This window comes from Mastigoproctus giganteus, chromosome 12 (assembly GCF_048544385.1).
Source record: "Mastigoproctus giganteus isolate SK-2022 chromosome 12, ASM4854438v1, whole genome shotgun sequence".
Taxonomy (NCBI): domain Eukaryota; kingdom Metazoa; phylum Arthropoda; class Arachnida; order Uropygi; family Thelyphonidae; genus Mastigoproctus; species Mastigoproctus giganteus.
The window spans coordinates 91,983,615-92,004,092 of record NC_143586.1 but is presented as its reverse complement, the minus strand read 5'-3'; the positions used below and the strand labels follow the sequence as shown (position 1 = coordinate 92,004,092).

The 20,478-nt window shown below is 37.1% G+C and overlaps 1 protein-coding gene across 1 annotated transcript in view; it reads left to right on the top strand.

Annotated features, from left to right (window-relative positions):
* The window catches only part of LOC150077275 (uncharacterized), a 133,461-nt gene extending 119,408 nt beyond the window's left edge, over nt 1–14,053 (top strand). The window contains exon 8 of the mRNA XM_090385837.1: nt 13,225–14,053. Within this exon, the coding sequence (XP_090241963.1) occupies nt 13,225–14,053 (829 nt within the window). The remainder of the gene's footprint in view (nt 1–13,224) is intronic.
* The last annotated feature ends 6,425 nt before the right edge of the window (nt 14,054–20,478 follow it).

Sequence of the window (20,478 nt, the reverse complement as noted above, 5' to 3'; positions counted from 1 at the left end):
GTTTTATTGGGAGCAAGTTTTTTGTAAGAAAGATAGGTGGACCAGAATCAGGGTGTGTTTGGCAGGAAAAATAATTTCATTGGGGTAAAGAGAGCATTATTAATGTGGGAACTAACAATATTAAACACGGCCCAACCATGTTAAAAAAAATGCCACAAGTTAGGTCAGAATGTGTATGTGTCAGCAATTCTGCCCAGACAATAGGCAGGATTATACACTGAAAGCCTTGTAGATTAATTCAAGGCTCTAGGGGGAAAATTTTTTTTTATCAGTGTGACCTGCATTTGTAGATAGGAGTCTATTTTGTAGAGATGGTATTCATTTGAACAAAGGTAGTCCAAAGATTTTTGCCAGTATCATTGAGGATACCTTAAGGGTTCAGGGGAAACTGCTAGTTAGGGGGTAGAAAAGGGTAATATAGATCTGCATTTATCTGATGATATGGGCAAAAAAGTAATGCTTGCATTCACCTCACATTTGGTGAGTATGAGCTTGGCACACCCAGGGTCCTGAGCTGGATATCATCATTCTTTTTCTTGGTGATTCCCTTCTACTTCTCGCTCTCAGGGTAATTCAGAAAATTTTTTTTTGGCTGGTGCAGCATAAGCCTCTGGCTTTCTTGCACCATATGGCTAATAATAATAATCCTTGTTGCCACAACAGCCAACATTGTCAAGATGTTCTGAGGTAGCAATGTTTCAAATGAGTGGGATGAGAAAGAAGGAAACAAGTCTAAATAACTTCAAGGGGTGTGTCAGGATAGTAAACTACAGAAGAATACTTAGTCTTAACTGTGTCTACAGTAATATAGAGTAGTCAATAAAATGGCTGAATTTGAACTCCAGTTAGGCCAACTAATGCTGACATAATAGGGCTAACAGAAATGTACCACTACCTGGAAATTGGGGATGACAATTTCAACTGTGGTATGTATAATATATTTAGGGAAAATAGAAGGGGTGGAGTCACTTATTAAAAGCAGCCTTGTGTATGAGAAGCTTTTGCTGAGTCTGAAGTTGTTTGCCAGCATAGAATCTGTGTGGTGTGAATTAGTTGGAAGCAAAGGTATGAAGAATGTGGGTAATCTACAGACCAGAAGAGTCCTTACATGCAGATGGAATGGGCAACAAGTGCAAATAGCTTTTTTATGGATTGATTGGAAAAAGTGGAGGGAAACTCACCCCAGGAAAAATTTTCTAAATAAACTATCCCAGTTGTACCAGCATGTCAGAGTAGGGGAGAATATTCTTGACCTCATTACTCATGAATTAGTGGTTTTCAACCAGGGTGCCACAACATTCCAGGGGTGCCATGTAATTTTGATTTAAGTTATTTTTAAAAATGTTTATTTCATTATAAAAAGGTGTACAGTGTCTTTAATTTGTGATCTATAATTGGTTTACTTAGTACCTCTATATAATGAATAAAATTATTATATACTCTATATATAATTTGTATTATGAAATGTAATTTTTATAATTATATTATAAAAATTCTAACATGCAGAAAATGGAGTGATCTAACACTCAGAAAAGTGTTAGATCACTTTGGGGTGCCGTTATTAAAAAAGGTTGAAACCACTGAATTTGATACATGACAAGGCTTAAAATATAGGCACCATTGGTAAGTAATGATTATGCAGTTGCTATTTGGAAGATGAAGAATTTGCAGTAGTTAAAAAGGTAAAGGCATGGGTTTAATTATAGAAGAGGGGACTAACTTTTAAGACACTATATGGCACTTATTAATTGGATGAATTGCAGAGAGAGGGCAAATACAGTTAAATTATGGAATATCTTTAAAGCAAGAATCACAGAAGCCATGAACACATACCTTTTAGAAAATATTGCAGGAGGATGCCAAAATAGATGAATGCAGAGCTGGCCAGTCAAATAGAGCAGAAAAAAGATAGCATAGTATAGAATGATGAAAAGTACTGAAGCCTACAACAGTTACAAAGTTGATTTATAATAGTACCACAGATATGGTTAGAGAGGCCAAGGCTGCATGTGACAAAGCACTGGCTAAGAGAGCAGGGAATGGGGACAAGGAATTTTTCATGTGTGTGAATACAAGGAAGAAAAAAGTGAATCAGATTAGATCCTTAAACATTCTGGATTACAACCCAGCTGATGTTGCAGATGAATTGAACAGGTATGTTGCATGTCTTTACTGAAGAGAGAGATCATGTTGAGAAGAGGCTTTGGCAGTGCCATATCAAATTAATGATTTCAAAATTACAGATGACTGTTTATTAGAAAACTTTCGAGAATAAAGGCAAGTAAGCCTCCTGGAGCTGCTGGCATATACTCAGTAATTTTGAGGGAAACTGCCAGGGAATGTATTGAACCATTGATGTTAATTATGAATGTATCTTTGGACTCTGGAGAGATTACTTTGTATTTGAGAATTGCCAACATAACACCAATACATAAAGGCAGTTCTAAGAGTGAAGCTGGTAACTACAGACCAGTTAGTCTCACTTTAGTGGTAGGGAAATCTTAGAAACAGTGATTAAGACTGCAATCCAGGGACATTTAGACATATGGCATTTTGAATAACAACATGGTTTTGTTAAAGGAATATCTGTTTAACTAACTTAGTAGGCTATTCTCATAGTTACTCATGAGCTGAATGTAGAGATTAATTTTTACAGTTTATTTGGATTTTAGCAAGGCATTTGATTCAGTCCCTCATTTGGGATCACTGGAAAAATTCCAAGGTGGGTGGCTGCAAGGCAGAAGGTTGTGATTAATGGATATTCTTTAGATTGGTTAAAGTCAGAGGTGGGGTCCCTCATAATCTGTTCTTGAACCACTGTTCCTGATTTTCATAGAAATCAATGATGGAATCGAAGGCTTGGTGTCAAAATTTGCAGATGACAAAGATTGGTAGAGTAGTTAATGACTAGTACTTATAAACTCATTCAGGATGACTTGGGCTGCAGGGATGGTCAGAAAAGGGGCAGCTATGTTTTAATGCAACAAAATGCTTTCTGGGGTTCAATTTAAAACAGAGGAAGAAAAGGACCTGGGAGTTATACCAGCAGATGTGAAGTTTTCTGAATAGTATAAACAAGCAGCTAAGAAAGCCCATGGTGTCCTATCATTGATTTATTGAACAGTATCCTATAAAAATGTGGAGGTCACAATCCCACTGTATAAGGCAATTTATAAGACCACATTTGGAATACTGTATTCAAGTATGGAGAACTCACCTGAAAGAAAGACAGCTTCTTGAAAGGGTTCAAATATGAGCAACTTGCATGTTGAAATTGATGAAAGGGTGACCATATGAGGAAACACTGATTATTTGGGCTGCAGAGCTTAGCAACCTGGCACCTCAGAGGTGGCCTGATTGAGGTTTAGACCCTGAGAGGGGTTAGTAAAATAAATGAAGCTGGAATTTTCACTGTTACAGAGAATTCCAGAACTTGGGGGCATAAATTCAAATTATAGGAGAAGAGGTTTAGATTGTAAGAAGTTTTCTTTTAGCCAGCAAGTTGGTTGCTGGAACAGGTTGCCTTTGCAGGTAGTTAAACTGACTGTTTGAATAAATTCAAAGGTCAACTGGATAGTTACGTATGGGAGGAGGGAAGCAAATAATTTTATTATCAACTTTTTTTTTTAGCTAGTGCAACAGAAGTCTAGCTTCCTTGCACTGTATGGCTCTTACTCTTTACTTCATTTGGCTGATTTCAGCTTACAAAAGTCAGTTTCTGTGATATTCATTTCCAGAATTTGATAAAAATTGAATCAAATAATACATAAATTAGTAGATAAGAGGATATTTTTGCATTAAGATTTTTTTTAAAAATTGATTTGAATTAACGGTAATTTTACTTGTGTTGAGCAATAAAGTTGAATATGAGATGAAACATGCTCTTGTGTAAACAAGAGTATAATTCAGCTTCTTCGGTCTTTGAGGCTCTCAGACATTCTCTCAGGTATGACAAGCCAGGGCTTGCTATCTTGAAGTCTAAACCACTGATGGAACTGATATTTGGGTGACATTGAGTCAAATGGACCAAATTTTAACCCCGTCCGGTCATTCTACAACCAAGTCCTCCATTTGTACCTTCAGTGGTGAGACTGTTAGTAATACTGGGGATAACCCCTATGTGCAAGTCGTAAAACATGGTACATAGTATACTGGAGGTGACCATCCATGTGTGAACTAATGAAGCAGAGGTTCAGGTGTGTCCAACACACGGAGGAATTCCATCCCTCGTGTAACCAGGCAATACTAGATGACTCAGCAACTGATGCCATACCACCACTTTGCTTTACTTATTGGAGGATTGAAATGGTGAAACCCGTGTTTAGTCTCCAGAGCAAAGCTCCTGTAAATCCCCATATCTTCCATCATGCAGTTTGATTTGTCTTTTGAGGTTATGATGGGCATCTTTGTGGAATTCATATCTGCCTTACATTTTGGATACAGCTCTGAAAACAGTGTTCATGGGCCGGCTGCTTGATAGTCCACTGTACCAAACTTGTTGGTAACTAGAAGGCATCCAGATCAGCTGGTGTATCATTTTGCTGCCTCTACTCTGCCAGATAGTGACTGGAAGCAGTCAGGGCAGTGTGTGTGCAGGGAGGTACTGTATATTTGGTCCTTGAAGTTGTCAGACATTCTTTCAGATATGCCCGACAAGCTGTACTTGCTACCTGGGAGTCTAAAACACTGATGGAACTGATATTTGGGTGACACTCAAGTCAAGTGGACCCAATTTCGGCAAATTCCGAAATTGGATCCACTTGACTTGTGTCACCCAAATATCCGGATGGTCTGTGACAGCAAATCCTCTGCTTGCGCCTTCACGATGGTGCAACTGTTAGTAATCCTGGGTATAACCTCCATGCACAAGTACATGGTGGGTGACCACCCAAGTGTGAACCAAGGTAAGCAGGGGTCAAGGTGTGGCGCCCACACCACATGGAGGAACACCACCCCTCTGTTATCAGGCAGTACTAGGTGGTAGATGACTCATCAACCGGTGCAATACCACTTTTCTTATTGGAGGCTTGAAGTGATGGAACCCGTGTTTAGTCTCTAGAGCTAAGTTCCAGTCAGCCCTTCCATAGCTCTTCCATCATGCAGTATGATTGATGACTTTTGAGGTTATGATGAACAGCGTGGCAAGATCCAATATTCCTTACATTGAGGGTACAGCTCTGAAACTGTTTGCAGGCCGGCCGCTAGTTAGTACACTGGACCAAGCCTATTGGTAACTCTAGGAGGCTTCCAGATCAGCTGGTGTATAATCTTGCTACCTCTACTCTGCCAGATAGTGACTGGAGGGAGTCTGAGTAATGTGTATGCGGTGAGCATTGTCGAGGATCTGGGTATATTCTTACCATGTGTATGCCCTATCCAAAAATTTCAATACTTCATTCAGCATGTCTCACCCACTTTTTCTTACTATTGAATACACCATGAATTGTCAAACTAATAGAGCAAGCTTATCTGCAAAAAGATCTAAACCTCCCAAGCACTTCCTAATTCATTTCACAAATATACATGGTCTCAATTCTAATCTCAGTGATGTCCATTTCCACTTGCAGTCTGCCAAACCCCATGTACTTTTACAACAGAATCTCAGTTATCAGTTGATTCAACTACTGCTCATCTCAGATGCCCAAATTATTCGCTGTACGATTCCTTTTGCCTCAAAGGTGGTACTTGCACATATGTCCGCTCTGATATTCCCTGTCAGAGACTTGGCAATTTGGAATCTCCTCTCTTTGATCTTCTCTGGCTTAAAATCTCTCTACCTCTGTGTCAAATTCATCTGTTGTCTTTACCATTCTCCCAACTCCACTAATCACTTGGACCTCTGACTTCCTCTTTGCAACTTGACTTTCTCCAGTCCAACTTTCCTAACAGTTGAGGTAATTTTCCTTGGTGATTTTAATGTTCACGACTCCAGCTGGCTTCCGTTTTTTAGTCCCACCGACCCAGCTGGTCAAGATGAGGCTTTTGAAATTACTACTGACCTTGCACAGATTGTTCATTTACCTACAAGAATACCAGATAATCCTAATCATACAGCCAATACACTTGATCTTTTTCTCACAAACCCTTCTAAGTACACGGTCAAAGAGAGGTCTGTTAGGCACTTCAGATCACAACTTGGTGATTTGTCTATTCTCCAATGGAACCTTTATCTCATGGCTATTCCCAGCCTAGTGTTGTTTGGCATTACAAGAATGCAAAATGGGATGACCTGCGACACTTCTTTTCTTCTTTTCCTTGGTCTGATTACTATTTCAAAACTTCTGATGTCAATGTTTGTTCAGATCGTGTCAGTGAAATTATTCTTGCAGGAATAATGGAATCCTTTATCCCACACTCCACTTTAAAATTTCATCCTTTATCTAAATCTTGGTTTTCCAATAAATGTACTAAGGCTGTTCAAGAGAAGAATGTTGCATATCATAATTGGCTTGTTTCTAATTCTCCAGTTTCATTTTCTGCCTACACCAAAGCTCGCAACAATTGTAAAGCAGTTATTAATCAGTCCAAACTAGAGTTTGAACAGGCTAAGAGTAGAAAACTTGCCTTTTGCCCTAATGGTAGCCAAGCATTCTGGTCTCTTGCCAAAGCTATTGGCCGCAACTTTTGCCCATCTCTGCTCCCACCTGTCCAAACCAGATGGTTCTGTTGTCACTTCAGCCAAGGATGAAGCTGACCTGTTAGCATCCCATTTTTCTTCCAACTTATGTAATAATGATCTTGGTAAAACACCTCCCACCAATCCCAACACGCTCCACTCAATGCCTCCCGTCAAAAGGATTTTGACGAACCTTAATGCTAAGAAAGCTCCAGATCCCAATGGTATTTCTCTACTTGTTCTCAAAACCTTTGATCCTGAACTTACTCCTATTCTTTGCCGCTTTTTTCACTTTCTTATTCCAAAGGTGTTTTTCCTTCTGCTTGGAAATTAGTTCATATCCAGCCAGTTCCTAAAAAGGGTGACAAATCCCTCCCATCCAGTTATCATCCCATTGCAATTACTTCTAATATTTTTAAATTAATGGAGAAATCAATTAACCACCAACTCTTAAACCACCTAGAAACTTTCTATCTGATCAACAATTGCCAGTATGGATTCAGTCAGTGTCGATCCACTGGTGATATTCTGGCCTGTGTTACCCATTTATGGACTAATTCAATGGAAAGGTTCGGTGAAACACAAGTAGTTGCTCTTGACATCTCTAAGGCAGCAAAGGAAGTAAGCAAACCCTTAGCCATAATTACAAGAGCTTCCTTGGACTAAGGGGAAGTACCCATGGACTGGAGATGTGCAAATGTGACACCAATTCACAAAGGAGGATCAGAGGGCGCAATTAGAGACCTGTTAGTTTAACTTCTGTTCCCGGAAAATTAATGGAGGCACTGGTTAAAGAAGCACTGCAGGATCATCTAGACAAGACTTCAGCATGATTTTGTTAAGGGGAAGTCTTGCCTGACCAATTTGATTGGATACTATGATGCAGTCACAAAAGAACTGGATGCAGGGAATAACTTTGATATTATATACTTGGATCTTAGAGAGGCTTTTGATACTGTTGCACATGAAAGACTGCTGCACAAATTGGAGCAGTGTGGCATTGGAGGCAAATTGCTGCTATGGATAAAGGGGTGGTTGAGAGGGAGAAGACAGTTGTAATCAATGGACACTGCTTATCGTGGACTAATGTTATTAGTGGAGTCCCTCAGGGTTCAGTATTGGGTCCATTATTGTTTCTGTATTTATAAATGATATTGAAGATGGTATATCAAGCTTAATGTCCAAGTTTGCAGACGATACAAAGGTTGGCAGGGTTGTCAAGGCCACTACGCTACTGCAACAGGATCTGAAAAGGTTGAGCAGATGGGCTGAGAGGTGGCAAATAAAGTTTAACATTGACAAATGTAAAGTACTACATATGGGAAACAGCAACCCCAGAACAATGTATCAACTCTGTGGTACTACACTGGCAGTGGTAGAGAATGAAAGTGACCTGGGGGTGGTTGTGCAGGCAGATATGAAGTTTTCTAAGCAGTGCAGACAGGCTGCAACAGTAGCTCATGGTGTATTGTTGATGATATATAGGAATTTTTCTAGCAGGGATAAGGAGGTGATTATTCCCTTGTATAAGGCAATGGTCAGGCCACACCTAGAGTACTGTATACAGGTCTGGAGGCCTCATTTCAAAAAGGATGAGGAGATGCTAGAACAAGTACAGAGAAGGGCAACAAGATTAGTGAATGGAACAAAGAGGGGTGCTCTTACAAAGAAAGGCTTAAGTTTTGCAAATTACAGTGTCTGGAGACTAGGCACCAGTGAGGTGATCTGATAGAGGTGTATAAAGCCTTGAATGGTTTGAGCATGCTCAATGCTGATGGGATTCTTCCTCTTGCTCAGAATAATCACCTGAGAGGGCATAAATTCAAATTGAGGAAAGACAGATGTAGGATAGATGTGAGGAAATTTGCCTTTAGCCAGCAGGTGGAACAGACTTCCATCCCTTGTCGTGGAAGTTGATAGCCTAAATAAGTTTAAGGCTCAGCTGGACAGGTATTTCAAACAAACAGAGGGGTGAAGTGGAAGTGATTATTTTTTATTTTTTTTTTTTGGCTGATGCTGCATAAGCTTGCTTTCTTGTATCAAATGCCTCTACTAATGCTTTTGATTGCATTTGGTATAAAGGTCTTCTAAACAAGCTTCCATCTTATGGTTTGCCAACTGTTTTTTAGTAATTGGTTATCCAGTTTTCTCTCTCTCTCTCTCTCTCTCTCTCTCTCTCTCTCTGGTGATGGTAGATGGCTATTTTCTAACTTCTTCACTAATGCCGGTGTCCCCCAAGGTTCAGTTCTTTCCTCCACTCTTTTCCTCTTGTATATTAATGACCTTCCATTGACTAGAAATCCTATCCATAGTTTTGCCAATGATAGCACATTGCATTCCACTTTCCATTTTGAGAAACCTTGTCCTGCTCAATCAGCTTCAACTTCTCAAAAATCTGCTACCAATTCCTTAAATGCCAATCTTCAGGTAATTCTCCAGTAGGGCAAAGACAACTTAGTTGATTTCAACCCTTCTAAAACTGTCTTGTCTTATATCTTGCGAAAAGGATTCTTCTGCTCATCTTTAGTGACACTCCGATTTCTAGCCAAAATAATATATCTCTTTCAGGGATTACCCTGACTTATATTCTCTCTTCCACAAGCACATTACAAATATTGCTTCCTCTGCATCTAAAAAACTTGGTTTTCTCTTTCGCTCTAACAGTTACTTTTCTTCCAAACAGCTGCTCACTGTATAAATCTCAAATCCACCCTGCCATGGAATATTGTTCCCACAATTGGGGTGGTGCCCCCAAAACCTCTCAGGCTTCTTGATTCCATTCAAAAGAGGGCAGTTAGGTTAATGACTCCTCTCTAACAGAGTCTCTCCACTTGTTGTCTCATAGACGTACTGTTTCTGCTGCATGCCTCTTCTACAGATACTTCCATGGGCACTGTTCTTCTGAATTGGCTTCTATAATTCCTGCTCTTTCAAAACAGTCTGAACACGTGCCGCCAACATCCATTTACTGTCCAACTTCAAACCCACAGAACCAACTTTTCATCTTCCTCGTTTATTCATTCAACTGCCGTTTTCTGGAACAACCTTCCATCTTACATACACATTTCCTGAAAATTACAGTCTACGGCAGTTCAAGTCCAATGTCAACAAATATTTTCTTTCGTCTTCTGAACCTCCAACCCAAGCACGGTACTAAGTACTATAGGTTCTAATACCTATTGTTTGGGGTTTTTTTTATATATAAAAAAAAATTCTTGCTGTGTATGCCATAACCAAAAATTTCATTACTTCACACGGCCTTCCATTTCCACTTCTTGATTAGACCAGGGTTCGAGCCGTGCCCACCAAATACAGAAAGGGCAGGAAATGACCTTTCCGCATCCCAGGGGCAATATGGCCTTAGTACATAAAAACCAAACAAACATTGTCAAAATGATTGAACAAATTTATCTCCAAAAGATCTAAACCTCCCAAACACTTTCTTGTTCATTTCACAATATACATAATCTCAGTTCCAATCTCAATGATGTTCATTTCCACTTAGTCTACCAGGCCCCACTGACTTTACTGACAGAATCCCAATTATCAGTTGATTCAACCACTGCTCATCTCAGTTTTAACAGGATTGAAAATTAACTAAGTTATCAGCCTCCATTGGAAAATTACAAGATCTGCCTTTAAGGAATTGGTAGTGGATATTTGAAGTTTCTGCCTGTAATTCTTCCAACTCTACTAAACACTGAACTCATTGACTGCGTTTCTTCAAAACTGTACTTTCTCCAGTCCAACTTTCCTAACAGTGAAGTAATTTGTCCTTAGTGATTTTAATGTTCACAACTCAAGCTGGCTTTGTTTTCTAGTTGCATGGATCCATCTAGTCAAGATGCTGAGGTTTTTGCAATTACTAATGACCTCATGCAGATTGTTCATTTATCTACTAGAATAACCAACAATCCTAACCACACAGCCAACACTCTTGATCATGTTCTCACAACCTTTCCAAGTACACAGTCAATGTGAGTGGTCATCTAAGCACCTCAGATCAACTTAGTGATGGTCTCTTCTCCAATGGAGCCTCTCTCATGACCATTCTGAGCCATGTATTTGGCATTACAAGAATGTAAAATGGAATGACCTGCAAGATTTTTTTATTCTTTTTGTTGGTTGGATTACTGTTTTAAATCTTCTGATGTCAGTGTTTGCTCAATCATGTCAGTAAAATTATTCTTGGAGTAATGAAATCCTTTATTTAATGCTTCACCTTAAAATCTTGTCCTTTATCTAAAATGTGGTTTCCCAATAAATGTTTTAAGGCTGTTCAAGATAAGAACATTGCATATCACAATCAGTTTGTGATTGAAATCTCCAGGTTCATTTTCTTTCTGCCTATACCAAAGCTCAAAAAAAATTGTAAGACAGTTATTAATCAATCCAAACTAGATTTTGAACAGGCTAAGAGTAGAACACTTGCATCTTGTGCAAATTGTAGTCAACCATTCTGGTCTCTTACCAAAGCTATTAGCCACAACTTTTGCCTGTCTGTACTTCACCTTTGTTTAAACCTGATGGTTCTATTGTCATTTCAATTAAAGATTAAACCAAATTACTAGCATGATTTCTTTTAAGTCACATATTTCCAGTATTGGTAAACCACCTTCTATTCCCAGTGTACTCCATTCCTCATGTGGTCTTCTATCAAAAGGAAGTCAGAAGAATTTTGAATAATCTTGATACCAAGAAGGCTCAAGGTTCTGATGTCATTTCTCCACTTCTCAAAACTTGTGATTGTGAGCTTACTCCTATCCTGTGTTGCTTCTTATACTTATTCCATTGGTATTTTTCCTTCTGCTTGAAAATTTGCTCATATCCAGCTAGCTTATAAAGAGGGTCACAAATCCCACACATTGTCCCATTGCACTTGCTTCTACTCTTTTTTAAGTAGTAGAGAAATCTTATTAACTGCCAATTCCTAGCCTATCTCCAAACCTTCAGTCTGATAATGATTACCAATATAGATTCTGTCAGTATTGATCCACTAGTAATATACTGGTTTATGTTACACATCTATAGACATTCAGTATCAAACTTTGAAACTCAAGCAGTTTCTCTTGACATTTCAAAGGCTTTTGATCATATTTGGCAGAAAGGCCTTCAGAATAAGTTTCCTTCTTATGGATTGCTGACTTTTCTGTAATTAATTGGGTATCCAGTTTTCTCTATGAAATGATTTAAAAAACAGCTGAAATGAATTAAGACATTTTTGTTTTCTAACTTCTCTAATACTGATGTTTCCCCATGTTCATTTCTCCCACTCTTTCCCTCTTGTATGTTAATGACCTTCTATTGACTAGAAATCCTATCTGTAATTTTGCTGATGATAGCACATAGCTAGCATTCCACCTTCCAGTTTGTGAGACCTTTCCCTACACAAACAGCTTCAACTTCTCAAATATCCACTAATTCCTCCTTAAATGTGGATCTCCAATGGAGCAAAGATAACTTAGTTAATTTTCAAAAGCTAAAAGCCAAATCACTAAAATTGCTTCCTCTGAATCTAAAAAAAAAAGTTTTCCTTTTCACTCTCAGCATTGTTTCTTCTAAACAGCTACTTGCTCTTTAGAAATCTCCCCTATCATGGAATATTGCTTCCACATCTGGGGCAGTGCCCCAAAACCCCTTTTAGACTCCATTCAGAAAAGGCCAATTAGGTTAATTAATGACCCTAATCTTCTGAACTCTTCTATATTTCCTCTTTCTGAATGTGCTGCAAACCAGTCCACATCCTGTTATTATCCAACTTCAAATTCACAGAACCAATTTTTCTTCTTCCTCATTTATTCCTTCAACTCTTTTTCTGGAACACTCAATTCATACTTTGTCCTGAAAATTATAATGTTCAGAAATTCAAGTCTAATGTTAATAGGTATTTTCTTTCATCTCTCAACTGCTATATGGTACTAAGTACTATCGGTTATAACTTTTGTTTGGGAGTTTTCATATAAAAAATTTTTCCCTTTAAATTCTTATAGCTCATATGCAAAATGATGCTCTGCACTTCCTATATCACAGTTATACATAATGTCTATAGCTTGCAGCTCTTGCCCTAAATCAAGTTTACAAAGTCTAATTTAAAGCAGTAGGTAACCATAATATACATATTTCTGGCACTCCACAAATTCAAACATGAAGTGCTCAGAAAAAACAAGTTGTAGTTGTTACATCCCAGGGAACAAGGTTTGAGTGAAGAGTAGGCCCATACCAGTCACACTGATATTACTAGTGGCATTAATGTTAGTCTGGGTGTGGATGTTCTAGCACAATAGAATTGTAGCTTATGAAATTTATATTAGTCTTATGTGACAGCAACTGTATGAGATTCATTTTGTGACATTCTGAGAAATGTTACTTTAGACATACTATATGGTAATTTGCCTCATGTTTGATTACAAAAATCTGATGAAGATCAGTAAGCAACATAGCTTAAAAGAATGTTGTGCATAGTGTTATTTGTTATAACCATTTAGAATTCTTCAAATAGTTAATGTAATTTTTTTAATTTCACTTAATATCATTAATTGCAATATTTAAATTTAACATCTCACAAGATACTGATTCTTTCATTAGTCCCTTTATTTTATTTTCTGTAGATTGCTTTATCAACTCATGTTAACAAATAATGGTAGCATATCATATGAAGGAAATTCTTCCTCCGTAAATGCATACGTTGCCAAGTTAAGCTCTCTTAATAGAAGTAAGGATGAATCAAGTGTTGCTATGAATCCTAAGAAGGAAGATAGCAATTTCTCAATTCTTTCAATCGATGCTGTAACTTCATCCTCAAGGACATATATCAAAGAAAGCACTATTGCAAAAAAATATGCAAGTAATATCATTAGAAATGGATCTCATTCAGAACATGAAAATTGCAACCCAGTGTTTTCAGCACCTTGTAAAGAAGCAGACTGCATAATCACAAATAGGATGATTGAGGCACCAAGGGATTTTTCAACCCCTATTTTTATATCAGAAATTGAAAAACAAGTTTTACCAAACTTAGTTGACTTTCAAGAACTGGAAGATAATCCTAAATATAAAAGAACAGTGTTTGCTAAAAATGACTTTTTTGAATGTAATCAAGAATATTGCAATTGTCAGGTTGATGCTGAGTGCCAAAATAATTTCTTAGGGAAGTCTTTTGATATTGCCATACATGAAGATTCAGTTACTCCTAACAAAGACAGTGTGAATGAAAATAGGATACATAACAGCGCAAATAAAAATCAAGTTTTATTTCCGAAAGAAAAAAAATTTGCTAGGTTTGTATTAGATACAGAAGTAGAAGCAAACTCATCTGATTCAAGCATTTTATCAGAGGAAGAGAGGAGAGTGAATGCTTTATTAGAATGGGATACAGAGTTTGAACCCACTATGTCCTGGTCTAGCAGTTCTGTCAGAAGAAAGAAAAACAAACACTAAATTAGAGTGGGATAAAGAATTTGGAGAATGCATACCTCATTCAAGCATGAGCCTATCACAAGAAGAAATGAAACTGAGGTTAGAATAGGACCAATTATTTAAAGGCAGTCTTTCCTGCTCTTGATTGCAGCCATAGGGATAATGGCAGTCATTAGATGATTGTGTTTTTGTATTTCCATTTAGAAAATGGGAGATTTAACTTTGTACATAAAGAGAAATGGCTTTGTTTTTTGAAAGAAATTCCTATTTTCTTTTGTATCTTTTTAATCAAAAAATCTACAAGATAAACTCTGAAACATTAGCATTAAAATGGCAGAACAGTGCCAAAAACTTGTAATGTCTGCCATAAAAAAATTAAATAAAATAAAATGCTTCCCTAAATTTTGGATATTTGGGAGCAGATGGATATCTGCTCTCAAATATCTGGTTACATAATTTGTTATACAGGTGACCCCCGCTTAATGCTGATAATTTGTTCCAGAAAAACAGTGCTAAGCGAGCACTGCATTCCCATAAGGTAACATATGTATTTGTGAGTTGTGGTCGGTGCCATAGGATATTTCGTAATCAATAATAAATAGTAGTGAAAAGATGCAAATGTTGGTCAAAATATTTAATATTCAAATATTTGAACATAAAATATTCTGCATTACATACATATATAATTATGTGGTAACTACTTACGTATCAAAATTAAACTTAAAATTCCAATTAAAATCATGAATTTAATCATTAAAAATGTGTCAATTTTGGGTTGCACTTTGGCCCTTTTCCAAATAAACTAAAAGGGGTATTAATTTTAAGTCTCCCGCAGCATTACCACCCAACGATAAAGTCAACCGATCCTTTGCCGCTTTGAAACCTGGCATGTTTTTTCTTCTTTCAATATGAAACTTCTTTTAGGCATTTGTTTCTACAAAAGTCCTGCTTCATCTATGTTAAAAACTTAAGTATAACACATAATACCCCTCTTCAATAATTAAGTTTTTTTGAAAGTTTTGGCTTCTCCCTGGATTTTAAATCCATTCAACTAGCCCTTACCAGTTTTAAATGGATCCACTTTTTTTTAGGTGAGTTTTCTTTAGATCATCATACTGGCTAATATCTCTTATAACATTTAATTTAACTGAATTGGATATTATCTTCAATAAAATTAGTTAGTCTTTCCATTTCAATCCTAATAGCCGGCCTAGCCCTAGTTGCTTGCAGTGGAACAGCTATCTTTCCTGCTGCTAAAATTAATTCTTTATTTTTTTTTTATAATTGTTCTTACAGTTAAACTTACCAGTCCTAAATTATGGCACACATCTGCTTGTTGTTGACCGGAATTGATTTGCTTCAAAACGTCTAATTTAATTTTCAAATTCACTATTTTTCTTACATTTAGTCTTCGTACTGCACCCAGACGTTGCTTTTTCATTCTTATCGGCCATTATTAACTCTTTGAAAATGCAACTGCATTGGTTGCATTAATTATGATACAATGTTCAATAAACTGTCCGTTACGCACAATATCTAATACTGTACCGAGTGATGATTAGTCTTTGGATAAATGCATATAACACAAATATTACAAGCAATATACTTGATAATTTATTAAAATGTTGATCTCTGAACTATGTAAAAAGTCACTGTAATGCAATTAAATTAGCGTGCGAGAAAATTTCACTGAGCGTGGGAAAATTTCTCAAGTCTGCCTGGGAAACGTTTTAATGCTGTTTTGCAATTTATTTTCAAGCTATCGACTCCATCAAATGAAACGATTTCGTTAAATATGCCACAAGTGCAATCTGTAAAAGAGCATTATAGTGATCTGTAACAGTGTTATAGTCAGATACAGATTATAATATAAGAACAGTGTTATAGCGAATCAGCATAAAGCAAACTATGTTATAATGGGGGCCTGCTGTATAACCAATTATAACAAATTATAGTTATATAATTTGTTTTTGAATGATAACTAAGCTAATGGGGCAACAATGTATTTGTCTGTAAACTGCATTCTGGTTGGCTTGTCTATTCTTGTGCAGGAGTAACTGTTGCCCAATTAACTCAGCTACTGGGAAACAAGCCCTTAAGAATTCTGCCCATGTTGTGGGCCTTTACCATGTGGTATGGAAGGACAATAACTGTTCTACCTGCAGGATTGTATAATTTTTTTAAGTCTTATAACATTCCTGGTTAAGGTTAACAATCCTGCCCACCTTAATATCAGAAAATTAAAGTGAAACTGTAGTGACAATTCAGTGTCACTGATAAAAGTTAACAAGGGCTGTAGAACAAGACCTTGAGAGCCCTACTCTTACAAGCAACTGCAGTTCAGTATTTGGTACCTTAGTACATTACCCTTTAAAAATTAACTGAACTGTTTTTTGTAGTCCACAGGACTATGGATAAAGAATAACTTAGATTAGCACACAAGAAAGGAATGTGAGTCAGTTTGTTCTCATCACAGTGTATATAACCAGGCTGACTGATTGAGAAGGGGTTATTATAAGATATATTGCAAGATTGTCAATTTATGAGGTGTGGCTATTAAATTATGAGACTGTTTCAATAAAATAAATATGAAATGTTTTTTACTTTACAAGTTCTCCTTCAAAATAATTGCCTTAGGCTTGAGCATACTGTTCATGTCATTTCTTCCAAGCACAGAAATGTTTTGGGAAGTCATCTTCTATAGGCCCTTTTAACACTTGTCTTTTTTCTGAATGTCTTTAATGGACTGAAAGGTTGTTCCTTAAATACAGTTTTCAGTTTATGGAAGAGAAAAAGTCACAGGGGCTAGTTCTGGTAAGTAGAGTTCATGTTCACACAGAGGAATTTGTTTTTGGCAAGAAACTGGCAAACCATGGGGTATGGAAGGACTAATTATTCTACCTGCAGAATTGTATAATTTGTCTAAGTCATCATAACATTCCTGGTTAAGACCAATTAAAATGCTGGAGCGGCTAAGGTAAAAGAAAGCCAACACGAGAAACTTAATAGTCAAAAGCATTTCCTGGTACTGCAGCTCCTCCCTGCATTCTTAGTAAACAGATGGTACAGGTAATCTCTAGTGACAGTAGAAGTTGATAATGTATTGTTTATTTTTCTTATTGTTAAAAGTAGATTATCAGAATTCATGAGTGGGCTGAGATTTACTTATAGGTACACCCTCCAGATTGCCTCAGTCTTAAGGTGTTTATCCCCCTTCCCATTGTTTTAACCCAATACAAAAATGACTTCTACAGACAGAAGTATCAGCAGTTGCAATCTTTTTTCCTATCAGGTTAAAACAGTGGGATAAACACCCTAAGACAGGCAGTCTGGAGGGTGTACCTGTAGGTAAATTTCAGCTACGAAGGCATTACACTCACGAACTCCAATAATCTGCTTTTAATGAGAAAAAACTAATCAATACATCGGTTATCAGCTTGGACTGTCATTACCGATAACATGACACCATTGTTTATGGAGAATGCAGGGAGAAGCTGCAGTACCAGGAAATGTTTGACCACTAAAAGTTTCCCATGGTTCTTTTGTTGCCTTTCTTTACCTTCCCCTCTGGAGCATTATTTTGGAGCATGGAGCATCTAACCATCCTTCCATAATTCAGTTTTCTTCAAATTCTTTTATGCAGCCTTGTCAGAACTACAACATATGCTTAATTGACAGTCCAATTTAAGTGGAATGTACACAGCCATAATTCATTTAATATCAAAGAAAGCAAGCATGGTTTTCATTTTTGATATTTCTTTTGGTCTGTGGAATTGTTTTGTCTTCTATTACAGTGACATTCTTTTAGTTTCTGAGTGGGTTATAATGGAACAGCTAACTTTCATCAGATAATTACAGTACTCAGAAAGTCTAGATCCTCTTTCAAAACATCTTCAGACTGATTCTTCTCATTCTTTGAACTTCATTCAAAATTTCTGGCACCATCTTGGCACATTTGTTCATTTCTAAATGAAATTCTGTTTTTGTCCATATTGAGTTCTGATGCAACCATTTTAATGGTTAAACGATGATCACTTCTAATCAATGTCCTTACCAAGTCCACACTTGGAGTTTTCATAGATACTGAATGGCCTGGTCATTCACCATCTTCCAAATTCTCTTCCTTCTAAAAATCTTATGCTATTAAAACACTCAAGCTCTTGACACAGTACTTTTCCCATAAACTTGACATAGCAACTCAACTTTTAGTTTGAGTTTGTTCACAAGATAATGAAAACTGTCTCACTGCAAAGCAAATGAGCATTTTGGAATGACTTGGCAGATAACTAGGGAAAGGTTCAAGGTCAACTGCTGTACCTTTGTTTTACAGGTGATGCCAGGCAATCTGGTAATTTAATAGCCACACCCCTTTTGCAGTTGGTGGCAGCTTACACCATTCGCAGGCAACTGTTTCTGTGCCGTCATGAAATAGAAGCATGATGATACCACCAACACAGGAAGACCATGAAAGCTCACCTCATCTAACCAGAGAATACTTGGAAGGGTATTACAGCAGTCTAATCAGACTGCCCTAAAAAACATCAGCTAGATTAAGCATCAAGAGGTTGTCTATACAAATCAATGTACAGACCTCAGGTAGCTCAAGTAGCAATTATTCTACAGAAGAAATTAAGGCCTATACTCACTGCAGTCTATTGTTGAATGGCAGAAAGCCAACCCAGATGAATGAAATGTATCATTACAGCAAAAGGGACATTGAAGATGATACTTTAAGGGTAGCACATGTTTCTAATTAAACATTTTTTAGAGCATACACATTATTACACCAATAGCTTAGAAGGGACTTCACAATCTAATACATTTTCTAAATCATAATTAATATTTTAGGCATTTCTAAATATTTCAACCGATTTTTCAAAATCAGTATCTTCCTTAGAGAAACTGATCTAATTATATATACTACCTTCCAGCACATATTAGGACACTTCATCTTGGGAAGTAATGGTTTTTTCCAGAAGTCACATGGAAGGTACTACAAGTTTTTGGGTTTTAGGCACATTGCAACTTCAACCATATAGTGCCATTCTGTATTATGTTAGTTCAAGTTTCATAATGAATTGCATGTTTTGTGGACTGAATAATCTGAAGTTATTTACTGGAATAACCCTATTCCCTCTTCCTCTGATCAACTAATTAGTTTTGATTGAAGATAACTTTAGAAATTTGTCCAGTCATAAGCAGGAATTCAACCCAGACTTTGCCAAGTGAAAAGTGGAGAAAGCACTAGAAGTACCAGTTATAAGTAGAATATAAGAGTCGTGCATACCCAGTGATGGTTGATAAAAGTATTTGGTTACCTTCAAGATTGTGATATTTTAATAGCATGCAAGCTTGTCACTTATATCTATGTATTTATGAGTTGGTCTGGTTTTTGTGGAGGCTTAAAATATTCTCTGCTCAGGTTTGGCTAAATACAGCCTCACTTGAAGAGGACTTTAGAAATTCTTCTCGTCATTGACAGTAATTGAACTCAAACCTTTCCAAATTATTGGGAGACTAAAGTATTGCACTGCCACAGAGGACAATATCTGATAGTAGACATCCACTTGCCAGACAGCAGAAAGAAGATACCCACAATAAACTACTAGTGGCACCTTACACCAATGGAAGACAAGATAACCAGATACTGAAGCCAAGTAGACTAATTTTGATCCCAGGGTATGTTGGAAGAGCAAGTAAAGGTTGGTTATTGGAAGTTTAATAGTGCATCAGCATCTAAGGCTATCGTGTGCCAAGCAAGTAAAGGCACTCTTGGGACTATACTAGACAAGTGCTTGAAGCATGCAAACTAGATGGGTGCTTCGAATGCCACGTAGGATGACAATCTGGCATAAAACACTTGCCAACATCTTACAAGCATGTACACCTTGGCATTTGCATAGCCCCGGGAGACATTCTCTGTGCATGGATTGGTTAGCCTTAATTAGTTTGTTTATTGTACAAACATGTCATTAAGACTACTCCAGCAAAGAAATAAAGGCAAAGTATTGAAACGGGAAAATGCTTCCAAACTGGGATGAACCATGCAATGATAAGAATCAGAAAGCTCAGTTCTGAACCTTATATTTATTGTAAATATTACTTCTATTTTAGTACTGTTTCATTAGTTAATGAAATAAGTTTGTTCACTTGCAGAGAATTTATTGGTAGATTCCTCTATCTGTGTACTAAATCACAATTATATATAATTTAAGTTAAATAAGATCAAAACAGTAATCTGAAAACTGCTGAAGAATATCCACTGCAATAGTACAACTAATGTTGGCATTAACAAAAAAAGAATCACATGTGGTCTGTCTTCTTCCAAAATGAATTTGAACCTTTCATTTCAAACTTCTGTGTCTTTTTTGACAAGTACTGTATTGTGAAAGCATGCAGTAAGCTGCAAAGTACAGTCACTGCCAGTGAGATACAGGAAGAAAAAA